This window comes from Podarcis vaucheri (assembly GCF_965113315.1).
Source record: "Podarcis vaucheri genome assembly, chromosome: 12".
Taxonomy (NCBI): Eukaryota; Metazoa; Chordata; class Lepidosauria; order Squamata; family Lacertidae; genus Podarcis; species Podarcis vaucheri.
Window position 1 is genome coordinate 61,721,501 of NC_138750.1, and position 23,069 is coordinate 61,744,569.

General features: G+C 48.3%; 1 protein-coding gene across 1 annotated transcript in view; it reads left to right on the plus strand.

Moving 5' to 3' along the window:
• TBRG4 (transforming growth factor beta regulator 4) overlaps positions 1-14,434 on the plus strand; it is a 35,656-nt gene extending 21,222 nt beyond the window's left edge. Inside the window, exons 8-11 of the mRNA XM_082192371.1 lie at positions 169-414; positions 2,478-2,589; positions 6,278-6,392; positions 14,127-14,434. Coding sequence (XP_082048497.1) covers positions 169-414; positions 2,478-2,589; positions 6,278-6,392; positions 14,127-14,228 — 575 coding nt within the window. The 3' untranslated portion in view covers positions 14,229-14,434. The remainder of the gene's footprint in view (positions 1-168; positions 415-2,477; positions 2,590-6,277; positions 6,393-14,126) is intronic.
• The last annotated feature ends 8,635 nt before the right edge of the window (positions 14,435-23,069 follow it).

The window sequence follows — 23,069 nt, forward strand, 5'->3', positions numbered from 1 at the left end:
TAAACCTGATCCTGTACTCCACCGGGAGCCAGTGCAGCCGGCAGAGCACCGGGTGAACGTGATCCCGCGGCAGGGACCCCGTAAGGAGTCTCGCCGCGGCATTCTGCACCATTCTGCACTGTTCTCTTTTTCTCTCTCTCTTCCTTTTCCTTCCTCCACCTGCGGCAGACGACCCCTCGGCGAAAGGGCACAACTACCGGCTCAAACTGATCCACGTCAACACCGCCGCCTGCCTGGAGTGCGCTGACTACGCAGGGCCCCTCCTGCCGCCAGAAGCCCTGGGCAGCAAGGGGCTCCAGGGGGGCAGGAAGCTCACCCCCCTTCAGAGCAGCCTCAGGGAGGTGCTGCAGGTGGTTGCGGGAGACCCAGCGAAAGTGCGCTTTGAGGTGGACACCGACTGCGGCTGGCTGCTTGGTGAGCCCCACTCTTCGTGCTGTTGTAGGGGGCAGCGTGGGGCACTGGAGGGCAGGCCGTTTGCAGAGGAAAATATCTGTGGAGGCCTCCTCTTCGCATGGCAACATCTTGCCCCACCTACAGAAGGGTCCCCTTAGCCGTTGGGTGACAGGGAGCGGGCACATTTTTGTCCCAGGGGGCAAGCTCTCTACAGTGTTACCTCGGGTTACAGACGCTTCAGGTTACAGATGCTTCAGGTTATAGATGTTTCAGGTTACATACGCTTTAGGTTACAGACGCTTCAGGTTACAGATTCCGCTAACCCAGAAATAGTACCTCGGCTTAAGAACTTTGCTTCAGGATGAGAATAGAAATCGCGCGGCAGCAGGAGGCCCCGTTAGCTAAAGTGGTACCTCAGGTTAAGAACAGTTTCAGGTTAGGAACAGACCTCCATAACGAATTAAGTTCTTAACCCGAGGTACCACTGTATCTCACGTCACCCCACAGCCAAGTTGGGGGTGGCACTTGGGTCCATAGGTTATGAATACTGTAGTAGTGCCTTTTAAGGATGCGGGTGGCGCTGTGGTCTAAACCACCGAGCCTCTTGGGTAGGGGTCAGCAAACTTTTTCATCAGGGGGCCAGTCCACTGTCCCTCAGACCTTGTGGGGGGCCAGACTATATGGGGAGGGGAATGAATGAATTCCTCTGCCCCACAGGTAACCCAGAGATGCATTTTAAATAAGAGCACACATTCTACTCATGTAAAAACACACTGATTCCTAGACCGTCAGTGGGCTGGATTTAGAAGATGGTTGGGCCGGATCCGGTCCCCGGGACTGAGTTTGCCTACCCATGCTCTTGGGCTTGCCGATCAGAATGTCGGCGGTTCGAAGCCCCGTAACAGAGTGAGCTCCCGTTGCTCAGTCCCTGCTCCTGCCAACCTAGCAGTTTGAAAGCACGTCAAAGTGCAAGTAGATAAATAGGGACCACTGCGGTGGGAAGGTAAACGGCGTTTCCATACGCTCAGGCCTCCATCACAGTGTCCCGTTGTGCCAGAAGCGGTTTAGTCCTGCTGGCCACATGACCTGGAAAGCTGTCTGTGGACAAACGCCTGCTCCCTCGGCCTGAAAGCGAGATGAGCGCCGCAACCCCATAGTCGCCTTGGACTGGACTTAACCTCCCAGGGATCCTTTACCTTTACCTTACCTTAGTAGTACCTTGTGGATCCAATAACAGGACCTTTGCTGCATTACTGCTACTAATATTATTATTCATTTACTGCTTTGTGTTTTAAGGAAAAAATATCAGGGTGGTTTACGACACATTATAGAATCATAGAACTGTAGACCACAACCTCCCAACAGAGACTATTTTACTATCAAACAGCTCTCAGTCGGAAAGTTTTATTGATGTTTAGTCCTTTCTTGTCACTTGAAACCATCGGTTTGAGTCCTGCCCTGTAGCGCAGGAGAAAACGAGCTTGTTGCCTCTTCCATGTGACATCAAATAAAATAATTCAAGCTTCGAGGGAAATATTTCAGATCCTTTGCTGAGGGACATTTTGCATTCCCCATAGTTATTTACCTTCTTAATTTACTGAGCTGTCCCATAGCCAAAGAACTCTAGAAGCCAGTTGGGTGTAGTGGTTAGACGGTTCTCAACCTGTGGCTCCCCAGATGTTGTTGGACTACAACTCCCATCATCCCTGAGCTCTGGCCTTGCCAGCTAGGGGTGATGGGAGTTGTAGTTCAACAACACCTGGGGACCCACAGCTTGAGAAAGGCTGGGTTAGAGTGTCAGACTAGGAGCTGGGAGATCAGGCGAGCTTCACAGACGTTGCCTTGCAGTGAGAGTTGTTCGGGGTGACTCCCAAAACACAGCAAAGCAACTCAATTAATCAGCAGGGGGGAATCTACACCAGGTGTCCCCAGTGGCCATTTTTGCTAAGCCATGCCCACCTAACCAATATATGAGACGCAGGGCAGGTAATGGGTTTGAAAGCCCTGCCGATCGGCTGGTCCATGGAGCCCCTGCCCACAGGAGAATTGCCAGCTCAGAAGTGACTTTCCTTTTCCGTCCGCAGATGCCGAGATGGTGCTTAACGCAGACAACCAGCCGTTGCCTGTAGCAGACTTCACAGCTACTGGCCAGGCCCAGTCCGAGGGATCTAAATATCTCCCGCCCGGGGCCAGAAGGTGAGTCTTTGGGGCTGTTGGTTAGAGCAGCGTTTCTCAAACCTGAGCCCTAGCAGGACCAGTGCTCAGGGATGATGGGAGTTGTAGTCCTGGTGAAATACAGTGGTGCCTCGCAAGACGAAAAGAATCCGTTCTGTGATTCTCTTCGTTTAGCGTTTTTTTCGTGTTGCGAAGCAAGCCCATTGAAGGATTAGCAGATTAGCGCTATTAGCGCTATTAGCGGCTTTTAGCGGCTTATCTGCTGATCGGATCAGCTGATAAGCGGCTTAGCGGCTTAGAAAAAGGGGGGGGGGAGGAAAAAAACCCAGCAGGAACTCGCAAGACATTGTCGTCTTGCGAAGCAAGCCCATAGGAAATTTGTTTTGCGAAGCACCTCCAAAACGGAAAACTCTTTCGTCTAGCGAGTTTTCCGTCTTGCGAGGCATTCGTCTTGCGGGGCACCACAATAATAATAATAATAATAATAATAATAATAATAATAATAATTTATTTATGCCCTGCCATCTGTCTGGGTTTCCCCAGCCACTCTGGGCGGCTTCCAACACAATATTAAAATACAGTAATGCATCAAACATTAAAAGCTTCCCTAAACAGGGCTGCCTTCAGATGTCGTCTAAAAGTCTGGTAGTAGTTGTTCTCTTTGAAATCTGGTGGGAGGGCGTTCCACAGGGCGGGTGCCACTACCGAAAAGGCCCTCTGCCTGTTTCCTTGTAACCTCACTTCTCGCAGTGAGGGAACGACCAGAAGGCCCTCGGCGCTCGACCTCAGCGTCCGGGTAGAACGATGGAGGTGGAGACACTCCTTCAGGTATACTGGACTGAGGCCATTTAGGGCTTTCAAGATCAGCACCAACACTTTTAATTGTGCTTGGAAACGTACTGGGAGCCAGTGTAGGTCTTTCAAAACCGCTGTTATGTGGTCTCGGCGGCCGCTCCCAGTCCCCAGTCTAGCTGCCTCATTCTGGATTAGTTGTAGTTTCCGGGTCACCTTCAAAGGTAGCCCCACGTAGAGCGCATTGCAGTAGTCCAAGTGGGAGATAACCAGAGCATGCCCCACTCTGGCGAGACAGTCCGCAGGCAGATAGAGTCTCAGCCTAAATACCAGATGGAGCTGGTAAACAGCTGCCCTGGACACAGAATTGACCTTGCAGGTTTAGGGTGATTGCATCAAGTCATCTTTCCTGGTTCAGGGCAGGTGGAGAGGAAGCCGGTCTGTATTTGCAGGCCCTTCCGGGGAAGACGCAAGATTTTGGGAATTCTGGCAGGGTGCTTGTCCACGGCGCACCAGAGCTGTAGGCTCTGGCTTAGAGGGGGCACCAAAATTTCGGCCACAAAGACAGAGACAATCTGATGCCCTGCAGCTGTTTCCCGGCTGCAGCTCTGCTCTTCCTTGGCCGTTGGTCACACTGGCTGATGCTTGGGAGTTGGGAGTCCAGCAATATCTAGAGGACCCCACACTGCGTACCCTTGGTCTAGAAAAAGGCACACCAAGAACTCAGGCCAATGTGGTTTTAAGGACTTAAGCTGTGGATTTAAGGCTGTGTGGAGATAAACTTTCGAACCAAAGCATGTTTTAAGAAGAGCGTGGAATGTACAAGAGCTCTGGAATGATGCAGTTAAAATTGCCGTCGCCATATTGGGAAGTTCTGTCGGAGGTTTTGAGTCTGGGAGGAGAAATAGAGAAATAGAGCTGCTTTTATACTGTGGGTGAAACTCCTCAGAGGGACTCAAGAGCGACAGTTTTGCGAGATAATGATGAAAAGAGCGATGTTAGCTATGAAGGTGATGATATATGGAAACCATCTCGATTTGAGGATTGGAAGAACGGAAAAATTCACACAGGATTAATATTGGTGTTTATCGGCTTAAGGAGACTATCAGAAGAGATCATAAAGAAAAAAGAAAATATATGAACAAGATGTGATGTGGAAACAGTAAGATAAGACTGGATAGAATTATGAACTCTGTTTGGACTGATTTGATCTGATTTGGACATTAATGCAGTAGCAAGAAGATGATCAGAATCCCCCTTCGGATCTTGAAATATGGGTCCCCCCAACAAAATTTAAAATTCGGCTTTGTAATTCGGAACTTATGTGATGTGATTTAATTTGATTTGATTGGCCGGTTAATAAAAATTATTTATAAATAAGAACTCAGGCCAATGTGAGTGTCAATAATGGGAGTGGTCCCTACTCTCAAATCAATAGTCAATTGTAACAAAAACTAATCCATTCAAAAGAGATTACAAACTCAAACTCATAATGATATATATAACACAATAATTCGTTACAGAATTGGAGATAAGAGTTTATGAGTAGAGTATCTACTCGGCCCAGTATACCTGAAGGAGTGTCTCCACCCCCATCGTTCTGCCCGGACACTGAGGTCCAGCGCCGAGGGCCTTCTGGCGGTTCCCTTGCTGCCAGAAGTGAGGTTACAGGGAACCAGGCAGAGGGCCTTCTCGGTGGTGGCGCCTGCCCTGTGGAACGCCCTCCCACCAGATGTGAAGGAAATAAGTAGCTATCCTATCTTTAAAAGACATCTGAAGGCAGCCCTGTTCAGGGAAGCTTTTAATATTTAACACTGTATTGTTTTTAATACTTGATTGGGAGCCGCTGCGAGTGGCTGGGGAAACTCAGCCAGATGGGCGGGGTATAAATAAATTATTATTATTATTATTATTATTATTATTATTATTATTATTATTATTCGGCACAGAACCTGCCGGCCGCACACTGATTTAAATTTCTGCAAGCCGTGTGTTGGACCCTCTGGTCTAATCCTTGTGAGTTTTCTCCACCCATCCTTAAGAAGGGCATGTTGCAGATATATGGGAGTCATTTTGGACTCACAGCTGTCCATGGAGGCACAGGTCAAATCTGTATCCAGGGCAGCTGTTTACCAGCTCCATCTGGTACGCAGGCTGAGACCCTATCTGCCTGCGGACTGTCTCACCAGAGTGGTGCATGCTCTGGTTATCTCCCGCTTGGACTATTGCAATGCGCTCTACGTGGGGCTACCTTTGAAGGTGACCCGGAAACTACAACTAATCCAGAAAGCGGCAGCTAGAGTGGTGACTGGGAGCGGCCGCCGGGACCACATAACACCAGTCTTGAAAGACCTACATTGGCTCCCAGTACGTTTCCGAGCACAATTCAAAGTGTTGGTGCTGACCTTTAAAGCCCTAAACGGCCTTGGTCCAGTAGACCTGAAGGAGCGTCTCCACCCCCATCGTTCTACCCGGACACTGATGTCCAGCGCCGAGGGTCTTCTGGCGGTTCCCTCACTGCGAGAAGCCAAGTTACAGGGAACCAGGCAGAGGGCCTTCTCGGTAGTGGTGCCCGCCCTGTGGAACGCCCTCCCACCAGATGTCAAAGAGATAAACAACTACCTGACATTTAGAAGACATCTGAAGGCAGCCTTGTTTAGGGAAGCTTTTTATGTTTGATGTATTATAGTATTTTAATATTCTTTTGGAAGCCGCCCAGAGTGGCTGGGGAAGCCCAGCCAGATGGGCGGGGTATAAATAATAAATTATTATTATTATTATTGACTAAAGCCTGCCTAAGGGGCATTTATGGGCAGCTAGGCAGGTGCTCTCAAGAGGCAGAAGATGTTCCTGGGAGTCCATGATGGTGCTGAGTTCTGTTTTCTCTCTCCCCGTCCCACCCGAAACTCTCTTGCAGGCTCGCCTTTCTCGGATGGGAGTTCCCAAACTTCAGCAACCGGAGCAAAGACCTGCTGGGGCGCTTCGCAATGGCCCGACGCCACGTCCAAGCCTCCGGTTTCCTGGTTGTTGATGTGAGTTGCTGGGCTGTGGGTGGGTGAATTCCGCAATTCCTCCGTGTTCTCTTTTTTTTTTAATGTTTAAATATTTTTATTTTTTACCAACAACCAAAACACAAACAGTGAAACCCCCCCAGGCAGCTGATACATTGGGTATACGTAATCAATAATAACATATTCAAATCAACCATATGTACAATTTTATATACGTTAACACTCCTCCACCCACAAGGTTTATGTAGCTTTTAACATTTTAATTGCCCCAAATTATTCAGACCTACCCAAATAATGCAATATCTTCTCAAACCAATCCTCCTCTTTCTCACTGACCTTAAACCCTTTCATTCTGTGTATCTTCATAGTTAGATATTCTAAAATTATAATATTGTTCAGTTTTCCCCTCCATTGGTTCACCCCTAGTCTTCTGCATTTTTCCAGTTACTCACTATAACCTGTCTTGCTGCAGTTACCATCAATTTTGCCCATTTACATTCCTCTTTTGTTTTCAACTCGGTGCTACTCAGACTAATAAGAACCATTAATTTAGATATTCTCACCTTCCTACCCACAATTCCCGATATTTCTATACCAATCTGTTTCCAAAATTCATTAACTAACGGACAATCCCACCACATAAGGCTGTACGTTCCCATCACTCCACATTTCCTACAACAATTCATAGAATCATAGAGTCATTGTAGAGTTGGAAGGGCCGTCTGATCCTAGAATCATAGAATCATAGAGTTGGAAGAGACCACAAGGGCCATCGAGTCCAACCCCCTGCCAAGCAGGAAACACCATCAGAGCACTCCTGACATATGGTTGTCAAGCCTCTGCTTAAAGACCTCCAAAGGAGGAGACTCCACCACACTCCTGGGCAGCAAATTCCACTGTCGAACAGCTCTTACTGTCAGGAAGTTCTTCCTAATGTTTAGGTGGAATCTTCTTTCTTGTAGTTTGGATCCATTGCTCCGTGCCCGCTTCTCTGGAGCAGCAGAAAACAACCTTTCTCCCTCCTCTATGTGGCATCCTTTTATATATTTGCACATGGCTATCATATCACCCCTTAACCTCCTCTTCTCCAGGCTAAACATGCCCAGCTCCCTTAGACCTTCTGAGGTCATCCGTTCTACTGTCAATCTTTGAATCTATTGGTTTGGGTGCTCCCCTCTGGAGCAGCAGGAAACAAGTTTGTTCCCTCTTCCACGGGACAGCCCTTGAGATATTGGAAAATGGCCTTCATCTCACCTTTCATTCTTCTCTTCTCCAAGCTAAACATGCCCAGCTCCTTCAACCGTTCCTCATAAGGCTTGGTTTCCAGACCCTTGTATATTGCCCTCCGTCTTGATCGTCCTCAATCTGCCCACCTTCCAGCTTGTCAATATCCTTCTTAAATTGTGGTGCCCAGAACTGGACACAGTATTCTAGATGTAGTCCGGCGAAAGGAGAATAGAGCGGTACAGTCATACCTCGGGTTGAAGTAGCTTCAGGATAAGTATTTTTGGGTTGCGTGCTGCGGCAACCCGGAAGTAACAGAGTGTGCTACTTCCGGATTTCGCCGCCCGCGCATGCGCAGACGGTCAAAATGACGTCACTCGCATGTGCAAAAGCGGCGAATCGTGACCCGCAGATGCGCGGAGGCAGGTTGCGTTCGCTTCTGGATGCGAACGGGGCTCTGGAACGGATCCCGTTCGCATCCAGAGGTACCGCAGTACTATTACTTCTCTTGATCTGGACAGTATACTTCTGTTGATGCAGCCTAGAATAGCATTAGCTTTTTATGCTGCTGCATCACACCGTTGGCTCATGTCAAGTTTGTGGTCCAAGAACAACAACAACAACAATTTGTACCCCAGCCATTTGACTGGGTAACTTTCAGTATATATAAAACCATAATAAAACTTAAAACCTTAAAAAGCTTTCCGATACAGGGTTGCTTTCAGATGTCTTCTAAAAGTCAGACAGTTGTTTATTTCCTTGACATCTGAAGGGAGGGCGTTCCACAGGGTGGGTGCCACCACCGAGAAGACCCTCTGCCTGGTTCCCTGTAACCTCACTTCTCGCAGGGAGGGAACTGCCAGAAGGCCCTCGGAGCTGGACCTCAGTGGCTGAACGATGCGAAAAAGCTGCATTTTAATGTTGTATTTTAATCAACTTTTTATTATTGGTATAGCTGGCCTGAGCTCATTCTTGGCTGGGGAGGGCAGGGTGTAAATAAAATTTGTTATTATTATTATTATTAATGGGCAGGCGCCAAGTCTCTGTGCATACGGGATCCTTCTATAGGAGCCTTCCAGAACCAGTGAGGGCAAGGCAGAGCTTCTAGCAAGAGTAAAAGAAAAGGGCATATGCAAATGCCCTTGATTTGCATCATGGTGGGCAGGATTATTGTAGGTGGGGGGGGGGCAGCCTGCCTTTGCCCGGTTTAGGATGGAGATATGACTGGAGCACTCCCCCCCCTTCTCTGCGCCCCTCCCCTGTTCTCCCCCCCCCACCAGGGAATGGCGGAAAGCCCTGCGTCCGCTCGCCCCAGTTCCCCAGGAGTGGCTTGGAGCAGGGGGAGCGCCGCCATTCCTCCTGCCTCTTGACCGCTCTCTCTCTTTCTATTTGGCGTCAGGCTGCCCGCTGGAGGGCTCCAGGGGTGGGGTGGGGGGGAAGGGGGGGCAGAGGCTGCACTCAAACAGCGATCATACATTATTTAGCTCCTTGGAAGCAATTATAGCTCTGCACCCTGCTCTGCTCTCCGGCAGCTTGGAGGAAAGGGCAAAGGGGGGTGGGGGGAGGAGAGATGTCGGATGCAGACACAATTGACGCCTCCCCCCCACCCCGTTGGGGGCCAGGAGGGGAGGGGGAGCCCAGGCACCCTCCAACAGGCCCCCGCTTGCTCTGTATAGCCTTGACTGAGCTCGCGCTGAACTGCCTTCCCTGTGATTCTGTGTGTGTCTGCTTTTTGCAGATCAGACTTTGCCAACCTGGTGCCCCCAGCAGCGCGCCACAGCCATGCTGGCTGGTCCTGTTGGGAGTTGCAGTCTAGAACAGCTCAAGGGCACCCCGTTGGCAAAGGCGGTTGTGGATAAATTGACTCCCGTCTTGCAAAGAAGACTGCTTGACCGCTTCTCCTGCTTTGAAGGATGTCAGGAGCTGTTGTGTGAGACAGAGCAGATCAGAGCATTTTCATAATACAGTGGTACCTCGGCTTAAGTACTTAATTCGTTCCGGAGGTCTGTTCTTAACCTGAAACTGTTCTTAACCTGAAGCACCACTTTAGCTAATGGGGCCTCCCGCTGCTGCCGGAGCACGATTTCTGTTCTCATCCTGAAGCAAAGTTCTTAACCCGAGGTAATATTTCTGGGTTAGTGGAGTCTGTAACCTGAAGCTTATTTAACCTGAAGCGTATGTAACCTGAGGTACCACTGTAATAATGTTTAGTCCCTTTCTTGTAACTTGAAGCCCTACCTTCCAGAACAAGAGAAAGCAAGCTTGCTCCAACTTCCAAGTGACAGCCCTTTAACTTCAACTTGAGGGCCCCAGATGTTCCTGGGTTATTCTCGCCAGCATTAGGATAATAATTATTATTATTATTATTATTATTATTATTATTATTATTATTATTTATACCCCACCCTCCCCAGCCAAGACCGGGCTCAGGGCGGCTAACACCAGGTATAAAAACAATTGATTGAAATACAACTTAAAAAACAAGGTTAAAATACAACATTAAAATGCAGCCTCATTTCAGAAGAAACTCAAAAACTTTTGGGAGATGAAAAAGTCAAATCTTCACCAAGGCCAGCTATCCAGACTGGTCCTATGTGGGCCAGAAAAAAACCAGGGAAGTCCCCAAGTAGGCGTTCCATCACAGAAGGAGAAAGGAAAAAAGAAAGAAGGGAAGGGAATCAAATTGACTCCAAGCCAAAGGCCAGGTGGAACAACTCTGTCTTACAGGCCCTGCGGAAAGAAATCAGATCCTGCAGGGCCCTGGTCTCATGAGAGAGAGAGCGTTCCACCAGGCCGGAGCCAGTATTGAAAAGGCCCTGGCTCTGGTTGAGGCTAATCTGACTTCCTTAGGGCCCGGGACCTCTGGGGTGTTACTATTTATGGAACTTAAGGTCCTCCGTGGGGCAGACTGGGAGAGGCTTTACCGCTTCTCCTACTTTGAAGGATGGCAGGAGCTGTGTGTGAGACCGAGCAGATCAGAGCAATTTTAGAGTCTTTTTCTTATGTTATGGATTCAAACTGTAGAACCATATAGTTGGAGGTCATTTAGCCCAACCCCTTGCAATGCAGGAATCTTTTGCCCAACGTGGGGCTCAGACCCACGACCCTGAGATTGAAAGTCTCATGCCCTACTGAGCTATCCCAGCCGTCCATACAGGGTTACTATCTCATAGAATCATAGAATCATAGAGTTGGAAGAGACCACAAGGGCCATCGAGTCCAACCCCCTGCCAAGCAGGAAACACCATCAGAGCACTCCTGACATATGGTTGTCAAGCCTCTGCTTAAAGACCTCCAAAGTAGGAGACTCCACCACACTCCTTGGCAGCAAATTCCACTGTCGAACAGCTCTTACTGTCAGGAAGTTCTTCCTAATGTTTAGGTGGAATCTTCTTTCTTGTAGTTTGGATCCATTGCTCCGTGTCCGCTTCTCTGGAGCAGCAGAAATCAACCTTTCTCCCTCCTCTATGTGACATCCTTTTATATATTTGAACATGGCTATCATATCACCCCTTAACCTCCTCTTCTCCAGGCTAAACATGCCCAGCTCCCTTAGCCGTTCCTCATAAGGCATCGTTTCCAGGCCTTTGACTGGAAACGTCTCTCCCTCACAGGGTTGTTGTGAGGATAGAGGCAAGGTGGGTGATTGTCCACTTACGCAACCCTGAGCTATGTGCTCATTGCTATCCTTTTTCTCCAAGCAGCATACATGGTCTTTCCCCTAATCTCTGCGGCAACCCTGGGGAGCGGGGAAACCCGTGTACACCGCCTTGAGCCCCTTGGAGGAAAACGATGGGATATAAACGCAGTCAGTATCATGTGAGGCTGCTGATCATAGGGCCCTGGACTGGGAGAGCATGAGCCTTTAATGGCTGGGTTGTGGATTCGAGACCCACATTGGGCAAAATATTCCTGCTTGGCAGGGGGTTGGACTGGATGACCCTTGGGGTCCCTTCCAAATCTGTGATTCTACAATTAGAGCCGTGTCACGATACGATAATACGATACGATAATCTTTATTGTCATTGTCCCATACAGAACAACGAACACACAGGACAGAACACACAGGACTAGGACTTGCATGCTCTTTCAAGTCAACCCCCAAATTTGTGCTTTGAATGTGTAAGTTCAGGGGTCACCACTTGTTGTTGTTGTTTAGTCGTTTAGTCGTGTCCGCCTCTTTGTGACCCCTGGACCAGAGCACGCCAGGCACCTCTGTCTTCCACTGCCCCCCACAGTTTGGTCAAACTCATGCTGGTAGCTTCAAGAACACTGTCCCACCATCTCGTCCTCTGCCGTCCCCTTCTCCTTGTGCCCTCTATCTTTCCCAACATCAGGGTCTTTTCCAGGGAGTCTTCTCTTCTCATGAGGTGGCCAAAGTCTTGGAGCCTCAGCTTCAGGATCTGTCCGTCCAGTGAGCACTCAGGGCTGATTTCCTTCAGAATGGAGAGGTTTGATCTTCTTGCAGTCCATGGGACTCTCAAGAGTCTCCTCCAGCACCAGAATTCAAAAGCATCCATTCTTTGGTGATCAGCCTTCTTTATGGTCCAGCTCTCACTTCCATACATCATTACTGGGAAAACCATGGCTTTAACTATAGGGACCTTTGTCGGCAAGGTGATGTCTCTGCTTTTTAAGATGCTGTCTAGGTTTGCCATCGCCTTTCTCCCAAGGAGCAGGCATCTTTTAATTTTGTGGCTGCTGTCACCATCAGCAGTGATCATGGAGCCCAAGAAAGTAAAATCTCTCACTGCCTCCATTTCTTCCCCTTCTATTTGCCAGAAGGTGATGGGCCCAGTGGCCACGATCTTCATTTTTTTGATGTTGAGCTTCAGACCATATTTTGTGCTCTCCTCTTTCACTCTCATTAAAAGGTTCTTTAATTCCTCCTCACTTTCTGCCAACAAGGTTGTGTCATCTGCATATCTGAGGTCACCACAGGCTTATCTAAAAAAGCAAAAAGCACGTGCGCTTTGCTCTGATTCCCAAAACTGCTGAAGACAGCAGCCCATCCCTGTCTCTGCATCCTGCCAATGAACACCGTTTTTGTGTGAGGCCGCTTAACCCTCCGGCCATCAATGTTTCAGCCCTTAATCTGTTTGCTCCAACTCTACTGCATTTTCCCACGGCCCACCGATCCTCCGGCTTTCATTCCTCCAGGTGCCGGCCAGCCGCTTGTTTGTACAAAGTTGGGTGGAAAGTTGAGGCATTGAGAGTCACCAGGGTGGAAGGGGACAGAGATTATCGCTGGCCGGCTGTCTGGGTAGACCGTGGCACCGTTCCCTGCCAGCCCCACTGGCTCAGAGCCACTCTGGATAATCCCCACGTGCGTAGAAGCCAAGGTGGCTGCGAGATGCTCACGGCGAAGGGCTTCTGATCAGGAAAACACTCTGTGTCACACGCAGACACAACCCAGTCTGGAAGCCAAGCCAGTCGAGGGAGTTGCGTATATGAACTCTTCCCCAAAGGCTGGGGTTTAATGACTCCCATCTGTCAATATCTAAAGAAACCTCTTTAATTCTAGTGCAATTATGTGATACTAACTGGGTTATAAGGGACGCGGGTGGCGCTGTGGGTTAAACCACAGAGCCTAGGACTTGCCGATCAGAAGGTCAGCAGTTCAAATCCCCATGATGGGGTGAGCTCCCGTTGCTCAGTCCCTGCTCCTGTCAACCTAGCAGTTCGAAAGCACATCAAAGTGCAAGTAGATAAATAGGTACCGCTCCGGCGGGGAGGTAAACGGCGTTTCCGTGGGCTGCTCCTGTTCGCCAGAAGTGGTTTTGTCATGCTAGCCACATGACCCGGAAGCTGTACGCCGGCTCCCTCGGCCAATAAAGCGAGATGAGTGCCGCAACCCTAGAGTCGGTCACGACTGGACCTAATGGTCAAGGGTCCCTTTACCTTTATCTTTTAACTGGGTTATGTCGCTTGCTGTTGAAATGCCTGAATACTGAACAGATTCTGAACAAATACAGAACTGATGTTTCATAAATGAATATGAGAATCTTTGGCTGATCTTCTCTGTCCAGGAATAGATGCAATGCCTGTCAGGACTTTTCTAGCTGAGGCCTGGCCTAGTTTCTGAGCACAATTCAAAGTGTTGGTGCTGACCTTTCAAGCCCTAAACGGCCTCAAAGGCCCAGTAGACCTGAAGGAGCGTCTCCACCCCCATTGTTCTGCCCGGACACTGAGGTCCAGCTCCGAGGGCCTTCTGGCGGTTCCCTTGCTGCGAGAAGTGAGGTTACAGGGAACCAGGCAGAGGGCCTTCTCGGTGGTGGCACCTGCCCTGTGGAACGCCCTCCCAGCAGATGTCAAAGAGAACAACAACTACCAGACTTTTAGAAGACATCTGAAGGCAGCCCTGTTTAGGGAAGCTTTTAATGTTTAACAGACTACTGTATTTTAATACTTTGTTGGAAGCCGCCCAGAGTGGCTGGGGAAACCCAGCCAGATGGGCGGAGTATAAATAATAAATAATTATTATTATCATCATCATCATCCTCTTTCTCTCTTCCCCTCCACCTGTTGCAGGTTCCCTATTACGAATGGCTTGACCTGAAGTCAGAGTGGCAGAAGACGGCCTACCTCAAAGACAAGATGGGCAAGGCAGTGGCTGAAGAAATGGCAAAATAGGGAGACACACAAGAGACACACACGCGCTCACAAGGGCAGTTGCCAGATTAACTGCTGGGAGGGAGGGATTCTGCCTGTCCTCATCAACACCCACCTTGGCGATGCTCTGAAGGGAAGTGGCCGGGAGCATCTCTGGACGCATGGAGGGGGTCCTCTTCATCTATGTATATAGATGTGCATTTGAATAAACGGTCTATTGTACAGTCCAGGTCACACTTTCGGCTGTCTGTTCTTCTCCTGGCCTGACTGATGAAAGAGAGTTGCTTTGGAATCCGTGTGTTGAAAGAAACCTTTTGGTCTCCCAGGCGGCAGGCAGTGTATATATATATATATATATATATATATATATCAGCTAGGCGCCAAATGGCTCCCTTAAACCAGGGCTACAGTTGCCAAAACGGAATGCCTAGTTGCCATTTATTAGAATAAGAATAATTTATTTATACTCCGCCCATCTGGCTAGGTTTCCCCAGCCACTCTGGGCGGCTTCCAACAAAACAATAAAATGCAATAACCTATTAAACATTAAAAGCTTCCCTAAACAGGGCTGCCTTCAGATGCCTTCTAAAAGTTTGGTAGTTATTTTTCTCTTTGACATCTGGTGGGAGGGAGTTCCACAGCGCAGGAGTCACCACCGAGAAGGCCCTCTGCCTGGTTCCCTTGGCTTCTCGCAGGGAGGGACCCGCCAGAAGGCCCTTGGAGCTGGACCTCAGTGTCCGGGTAGAACGATAGAAGTGGAGACGCTCCTTCAGGTATACTGGACCAAGGCCGTTTAGGGCTTTAAATGTAAGCAACAATGCTTTGAATTGTGCTCGGAAACGTACTGGGAGCCAATGCAGGTCTTTCAGTACCGGTGTTATGTGGTCTCGGCGGCCGCCCCCAGTCACCAGTCTGGCTGCCGCATTCTGGATTAGTTGTAGTTTTTGGGTCGCCTTCAAAGGTAGTCCCACGTAGAGCGCGTTGCAGTAGTCCAAGTGGGAGATAACCAGAGCATGCGCCACTCTGGCGAGACAATGCGCAGGCAGGGAGGGTCTCATCCTGCATACCAGATGGAGCTGGTAGACAGCCACCCTGGACACAGAACTGACCTGCGCCTCCATGGACAGCTGTGAGTCCAAAATGACTCCCAGGCTGCGCACCTGGTCCTTCAGGGGCACAGTGACCCCATTCAGGACCAGGGAGTCCCCCACACCCACCTGCTCCCTGTACCCCCAAAACAGTACTTCTGTCTTGTCAGGATTCAACCTCAATCTGTTAGCCGCCACCCATCCTCCAACCACAAAGTAGCTCTCCCGGGAGTGGCTGGGTGCAAGGATACCAAAGGAGGATGTCAAAACATCAGAATGGCCCGTTCGAATGCTTTATTAAAGAAAGGTGTAGACTTGGAGCAAAGCAGCCTGCCAGGTCTCCCAGCTTTTGCAGACCTGGGACGGACACCGCAGCAAGGAGATGGCTTGTCCGCACCCAAGCCAACATGCCTACATTATACACAAAACAGCAAACCTCATTTCACCTGCCCAGATGAAGGCGTAGGTGGAAAATGCTCAGACCTTACAGATAGCTGCACTTTCTGGGCTGAGAGCCCAGTCCCTAGAGCCCACAGATTAAGGAGAGCATCAAAGCAAATTAGCTTATATCAGAGCAAGTGAATCTAAACATAGATGAGCTCATTGCTACAACAACTAAGAATTAATGGTGGGGTTATCTCGACTGCCAAGATGGCGTTTGCAGAGCTTCTGGAGCAGTTTGGTTGAGCATGTGGTCTGATCCTGTTTACAGCAGCTTCCTCTGTGCCGCTCTTGCCTTCCATGGAAGATGTTTTTGGAGGGTAATGGCAAACGGTGGCTCAACGGTAGCAAACAAATGAAGGAATCACTAGGAAAGGGGATTACCGTATTTTTCACTCTATAAGACGCACCAGACCACAAGATGCACCTAATTTTTGGAAGAGGAAAACAAGAAAAAAAAATATTCTGAATCTCAGAAGCCAGAACAGCAAGAGGGATCGCTGCGCAGTGAAAGCAGCGATCCCTCTTGCTGTTCTGGCTTCTGGGATAGCCGCGCAGCCTGCATTCGCTCCATAAGACACACACACATTTCCCCATACTTTTTAGGAGGGGAAAAGTGAGTCTTATAGAGCAAAAAACACGGTAAATGAAGCCACAGACTCTAGATCTATGGTGTACTCACAGCTTAAGATACTGGTTCAATAAATCTTCAGGAAGCTTATAGAATAGACTGGAATAGAATTTATTATTTATACCCCGCCCATCTGGCTGGGTTTCCCCAGCCACTCTGGGCGGCTTCCAACAAAGTATTAAAATACAGTGGTCTGTTAAACATTGAATCTTCCCTAAAGAAGCTTTTACTGGGAGCCAATGTGGGTCTTTCAAGACCGGTGTTAGGTGGTCTCGGCGGCCGCTCCCAGTCACCAGTCTAGCTGCCACATTCTGGATTAGTTGTAGTTTCCGGGTCACCTTCAAAGGTAGCCCCACGTAGAGAGCATTGCAGTAGTCCAAGTAACCCACCGACGTCTCCCGAGCTGCAGAGACTGAGATCTGAGAGAAGGAGAGACCTGAGTATTCGCAGGAGGAGTGCTCGCCTTTGGGTGAGACAGGGAGGTGAGTCGCCGGGGGATCAGGACCCGGCTGCTACCCCAACAAAGATAAAAGGCTGTGGGACCCCTCCCCTCATTGCGGGAGCAACATTGCTGTACACTAGATCCTGCCTGAGATCCTGTACCTGTCCTTGCCTGGTTTCCTGCCTCGTGTCCTGCCTTGACCCTGTTGGACTGACACCTAGCAGAACCTTCGGATTATGGACTGGTCCTGGACCGCGTTTCATGGGTCACCCAGCACAGTGCAACTGCAGAAGAGCTTGGCTGCTGAATCGGCCCATCTCCCTTTCTCCTGGGCATTGTCGGCCAATTGGTGCCAAAGAAGGACAGAACTTTTTTTATGCATGCCACAACAGCAGCAAGAATACTTATTGCAAAGTATTGGAAGACACAAGATTTACCCACTCTGGAAGAATGACAGATGAAGGTGATCGACTACATGGAATTGGCAGAAATGACTGGCAGAATCCGAGACCAGGGAGAAGAGTTGGTGAAAGAAGACTGGAAGAAATTTAAAGACTATTTACAGAAATATTGTAAAATTAATGAATGTTAGAAGGATGTTGGATAGAAACTAAGGGGTTTCCAGCTGTAATGCTTTAGGAAATACGGGGAAAAAAAGGTTTATAAATGGGTAAAAGCTTAATGGTAAGGATTTGCTGAACTAACAAATTGAAGTGGAATACAAAGAAGGGAGGTATGAGGAGGTCTGGGGAAATAAGCGTAAGGAAGATATGTTATGGAAAATTATTTGTTTTTTAACTGTTTTTATGTTGTATTTGGTATTTTGTTTCTTTTTATTTTTTATTTTTTTTCATTGTTATATTTTAAAAAAACTTTAATAAATATCTTTTTTGGGGGGAAAAATGAATCGGCCCATCTCGTCCTTATGGGCGCCACCTAGATGATGATGATGATGATGATGATGATGATGATGATTTTATTTGTACCCCAACCATCTGATTGGGTTGCCCTGGTCTTGCAAGCTCACCAAGCAGGTTCTGAAGGAGCGTCTCCACCCCCACCGTTCTACCTGGATGGATAGATAGATAGATAGATAGATAGATAGATAGATAGATAGATAAATAATAGAGTGCAGCAGCAGGTCTCCCCTACCTGTGATTCCTAGCCGCTTCCTGGGGCCGATAAGAGTCCCAGAACCGTGGTGCTGCAAGGGACCACAAGAAGAAGAAGAGGAAGAAGAAGAAGAAGAAGAAGAAGAATTTATTATTTATACTCCGCCCATCTGGCTGGGCTTCCCCAGCCACTCTGGGTGGCTTCCAAAAAAATATTAAAATATTATTAAAATACTGTAATACATCAAGCATTAAAAGCTTCCCTAAACAGGGCTCGAAGCTACAAACGTGAGTCTGACCAAACTGGGGGAGGCAGTGGAAGACAGGAGTGCCTGGTGTGCTCTGGTCCAGGGGGTCACGAAGAGTCGGACACAACTAAACGACTAAACAACAACAAACAGGGCTGCCTTCAGATGTCTTCTAAAAGTCTGGTAGTTGTTCTTCTCTTTGACATCTGGTGGGAGGGCGTTCCACAGGGCGGGCGCCACCACCGAGAAGGCCCTCTGCCTGGTTCCCTGTAACCTCACGTCTCGCAATGAGGGAACCGCCAGAAGGACCTCAGAGCTGGACCTCAGGGTCCGGGTAGAAAGGTGGGGGTGGAGACGCTCCTTCAGGTACATTGGACTGAGGCTGTTTAGGGATCATCTAGTCCAACCCAATGTGAGATTTGAACCCGTGACCATGAGATTAAGAGTCTCATGCTCTTACCAGCCGAGCTATGCCAGGTGCCTGGGTCCAAACGCCCTCAGGTTGGCTGAGACTGCTCTTAATCTATATGTGCAAAGAGCTTACATAACCCAGCGCATTGCTGAGCGAATTCTTCTTGGAGCTGAGCTGCTGCCGCTGCCCTGGGGGCTTTTCTTTCCAGTAAACTGAACAGTCAGCGATGGTCTCCGTTCTCCCTGCTCCATGCCTCCCCCTTCCCAATGTTGTCGCTCGTGCCCAGAGGCGGCTGATGTGCCTGGCATGTTCAGTGGCGCATGCAGCGCTTGCCCGCAGGACAGGGCATGTCTTGGCACGCATGCCAGAATCTCTGCAGGCCCAATTCTGCCCTCCAGGGGAGAATCTTTGACACCCCTAACCAGGTCATAAGAACATTGGGAGAACCTCCTGGGTCAGGCTTGGGGTGGCAGCTGACTGGCCAATGATTCAGACAGAGAACCAGCGCTTCAATGGACCAGCAGAGCTTCATATATATATATTAAGGGATGCGGGTGGCGCTGGGGGTTAAACCACAGAGCCTAGGACTTGCCGATCAGAAGGACAGCGGTTCGAATCCCCACGACAGGGTGAGCTCCCGTAGCTTGGTCCCTGCTCCTGCCAACCTAGCAGTTCAAAAGCACACCAGTGCAAGTAGATAAATAGGTACCGCTCCGGTGGGAAGGTAAACAGCGTTTCCGTGCGCTGCTCTGGTTCACCAGAAGCGGCTTAGTCATGCTGGTCACATGACCCGGAAGCTGTACGCCGGCTCCCTCGGCCAATAAAGCGAGATGAGCGTGCAACCCCAGAGTCAGACACGACTGGACCTAATGGTCAAGGGTCCCTTTACCTATATATATATTTATTAATTTTTACATGGAATTTCCAAAAAAAACCACATACAACATATTTTCTCATCTTCTTCAGTGTTTTGGACTTCCATCAACCACATCTGAAGGTTTTTCCATCTTTATCCCTTAATCTGCATTTCATTAATTTCACTATTCCTTTTAATAATCCTTCACTAGTAGTTCTCTTCATACTTTTCTCTGCAATATTTCACACAGTCCTCCTTACAAAACCTCTTGCATAATCTGTTGATTACAATTGCTTTTCAGATAGTTCACGTGTTTACTCCAGTCCTCTGAGAATCTTTGATCCTGAAGGTTTCGAATCCTTCCTGTCACCTTGTCTAATTCTGCATAGTCCATTAATTTCGTCTGCCGTTCCGCTTTCATCGGTAATTCTTCTTGTTTCCATTTCTGTGCCAATAATACTCTTGCTGCCATTATTGCATATAAAAACAGTTTATTATCCTGTCTATTAATATCCTCCCCTACAATGCCAAGTAGAAATGCTTCTGGTTTTTTTAATAAATGTATATTTCAACATCTTTTTCATCTCATTATATATCATTTCCCAGAAGCTTTTCACTTTCTTACATTCCCACCACATGTGATAAAAAGATCCTTCTTTTTCTTTACATTTCCAGCATTTGTTTCTTGCTTTATACATTTTAGCTAATTTCACTGGTGTAATACACCATCTGTACATCATTTTCATCACGTTTTCTTTCAAAGCTTTGCATGCGATAAATTTTAATCCTTCCTTTAATCCTTTCCCACTCTTTTAGCTGTATGTTATACCCAAAATCCTTGGCCCAATGTATTGTAACTGACTTGACCTCTTCATCTTTCAAATGCCATTTCAGCAGCAATTTATACATTTTAGACAATATTTTACAATCGTTGTTCAACACTTTTGTCACCAGCAGAGATTCCTAGCACCCCTGCCCCGCCTCGCAGGGTGGTTGTGTGATAAAGGGCGGCAAAATACTTTTTGCAAATGGATTTTAAGTTGCAGCAAGGAAAGAGCTGGTGGTTAAGAAGCTTTCGGGAGCGACTCTCTGTGGAAAGCAGAGGCAGACTGGGAGCAGGCCTTGGCGTCAGATTCAATCAAGGGATCGCGATGGAAATGACCTCGTTTGCAAAAGCTGGAAGAAGGGAAATAGCAGGGAGACGCAGCAAAGACAAGCAAGCGCTTGAATACACACACACACACAGAGGCAGGTGGCCTTGCTGCCTTGCTAGAGCAGTGCAGTCCTTGGAAGCTCTGAATTAAAATTGTAGTGGCGAAATTCGAACCCAGAACTCTCCAAAGGGAAGGAGCCCCAACCATGAGTGGTGGCAAGGTGAGAGCCATTGTGGCATCGTGGTTCAGAGTGTGGGACTTGGACCTGGGAGTTGTTGATGTTTAGTCGTTTAGTCGTGTCCGACTCTTCGTGACCCCCTGGACCAGACACTCCTGTCTTCCACTGCCCCCCGCAGTTTGGTCAAACTCATGCTGGGAGCTTCGAGAACACTGTCCAACCATCTCGTCCTCTGTCGTCCCCTTCTCCTTGTGCCCTCCATCTTTCCCAACATCAGGGTCTTTTCCAGGGAGTCTTCTCTTCTCATGAGGTGGCCAAAGTCTTGGAGCCTCAGCTTCAGGGTCTGTCCTTCCAGTGAGCACTCAGGGCTGATTTCCTTCAGAATGGAGAGGTTTGATCTTCTTGCAGTCCATGGGACTCTCAAGAGTCTCCTCCAGCACCATAATTCAAAAGCATCCATTCTTCGGCGATCAGCCTTCTTTATGGTCCAGCTCTCACTTCCATACATCACTACTGGGAAAACCATAGATTTAACTATACGGACCTTTGTCGGCAAGGTGATGTCTCTGCTTTTTAAGATGCTGTCTAGATTTGTCATAAGGGACGCGGGTGGCGCTGTGGGTTAAACCACAGAGCCTAGGACTTGCCGATCAGAAGGTCAGCAGTTCGAATCCCCGCAACGGGTGAGCTCCCATTGCTTGGTCCCTGCTGCTGCCAACCTAGCAGTTTGAAAGCACGTCAAAGTGCAAGTAGATAAATAGGTACCGCTCCGGCGGGAAGGTAAACGGCGTTTCCGTGTGCTGCTCTGGTTCGCCAGAAGCGGCTTAGTCATGCTGGCCACATGACCCGGAAGCTATCTGTGGACAAACACCAGCTCCTTCAGCCAATAAAGCGAGATGAGCGCCCCAACCCCAGAGTTGGTCATTACTGGACCTAATGGTCAGGGGTCCCTTTACCTTTAGAAGAAAAGAAGAAGAAGAAGAGTTTGGATTTGATATCTTGCTTCATCACTACCCGAAGGAGTCTCAAAGCGGCTAACATTCTCCATTCCCTTTCTCCCCCACAGCAAACACTCTGTGAGGTGAGTGGGGCTGAGAGACTTCAAAGAAGTGTGACTGGCACAAAGTCACCCAGCAGCTGCTTTACCTAGGTTTGTCATTGCTTTTCTCCCAAGAAGCAGGCGTCTTTTAATTTCTGCCTGGGTCTGAATCCCCCCTCTGCCATGAGGCTCGCTGGTTGACCTCTCAGGGTTGTTGTGGGGGATTAAACGAGAAAGGGGAGAACTAGGTACGCCACTCTGAACTCCTTTCCCGGCTTTCAATTCCCCCACCCCATAAAATACTATTTTGAAACAGGCTTCCCAGCCTCTCTCTCATTCCACGTGAACAGAAGAGGGGGGGGGGGCGAGATTCTCAAATATTCCCATAGGCTGCCCCTCTTGCATTGATGTGACTGGCCAGCTCTCAGCATCCCCTTCTTTCAAATTCCGTTGTCACCATGGAGACTGAGGCAGGAGGGGAAGTTTGGTTTCCATGGCAGCAGGCCGGGCTTGACACCTGCAAGGACCAATGGGATGTTTCCTCGGTGTCTAGGCAGCACGCAAGCCCTGGCAGATTATGATCGAGGGTGTCAGCATAAAACTCGGTGCGGGTATTTTGCAAGTCATTCGTTCGGAGCCTCGGTTCTCATCGTTCCATGAAGATTGACACTTTTCATCAAGTTACAACGTAGATTATAACCCAAACGAAACCCAGAGATGCTGTAGGCTCCTAGGGGCAGGGACCTGTTCCTTCCTTCTTTCCTTTAAAAAAAAATCAATCTTTATTAATTTAAATTACACACTCATACAAAGAATTTACAATCTCATACGAAGAGTTTGGGCACGACTAAACGACTAAACAACAACAACACCACAAAAAGAAAATTAAAGGAAGAACAATTAAGAAAGAAGAAAGGAAGAAAATGCAGAAAAAAGAAAGAAGAAAAAGCAAATTTACGTACATTAAGAATAATCTACCTAATTAATACTTAATTACACACTTAAATAAAAAAGACTTCTAACAAAACAAGTCTTCCAATCATTCTCATTGTACTGTTTATACTGTCGTCGTTTCTTCCGCACAGTTTTATATTCTTTAATATTGTTCCCGTCTACTCCACAAATGGTATTTGTTGTGTTTACAAGTATCACTCAAGTTCTGCTAATATGGTGTGATTGGTACAATATGATTTTATATACTCCTTAAATATTCTCCATTCTCCAAATATTTTCTGGTTCAATACTCCTCTAACTCTTCCCG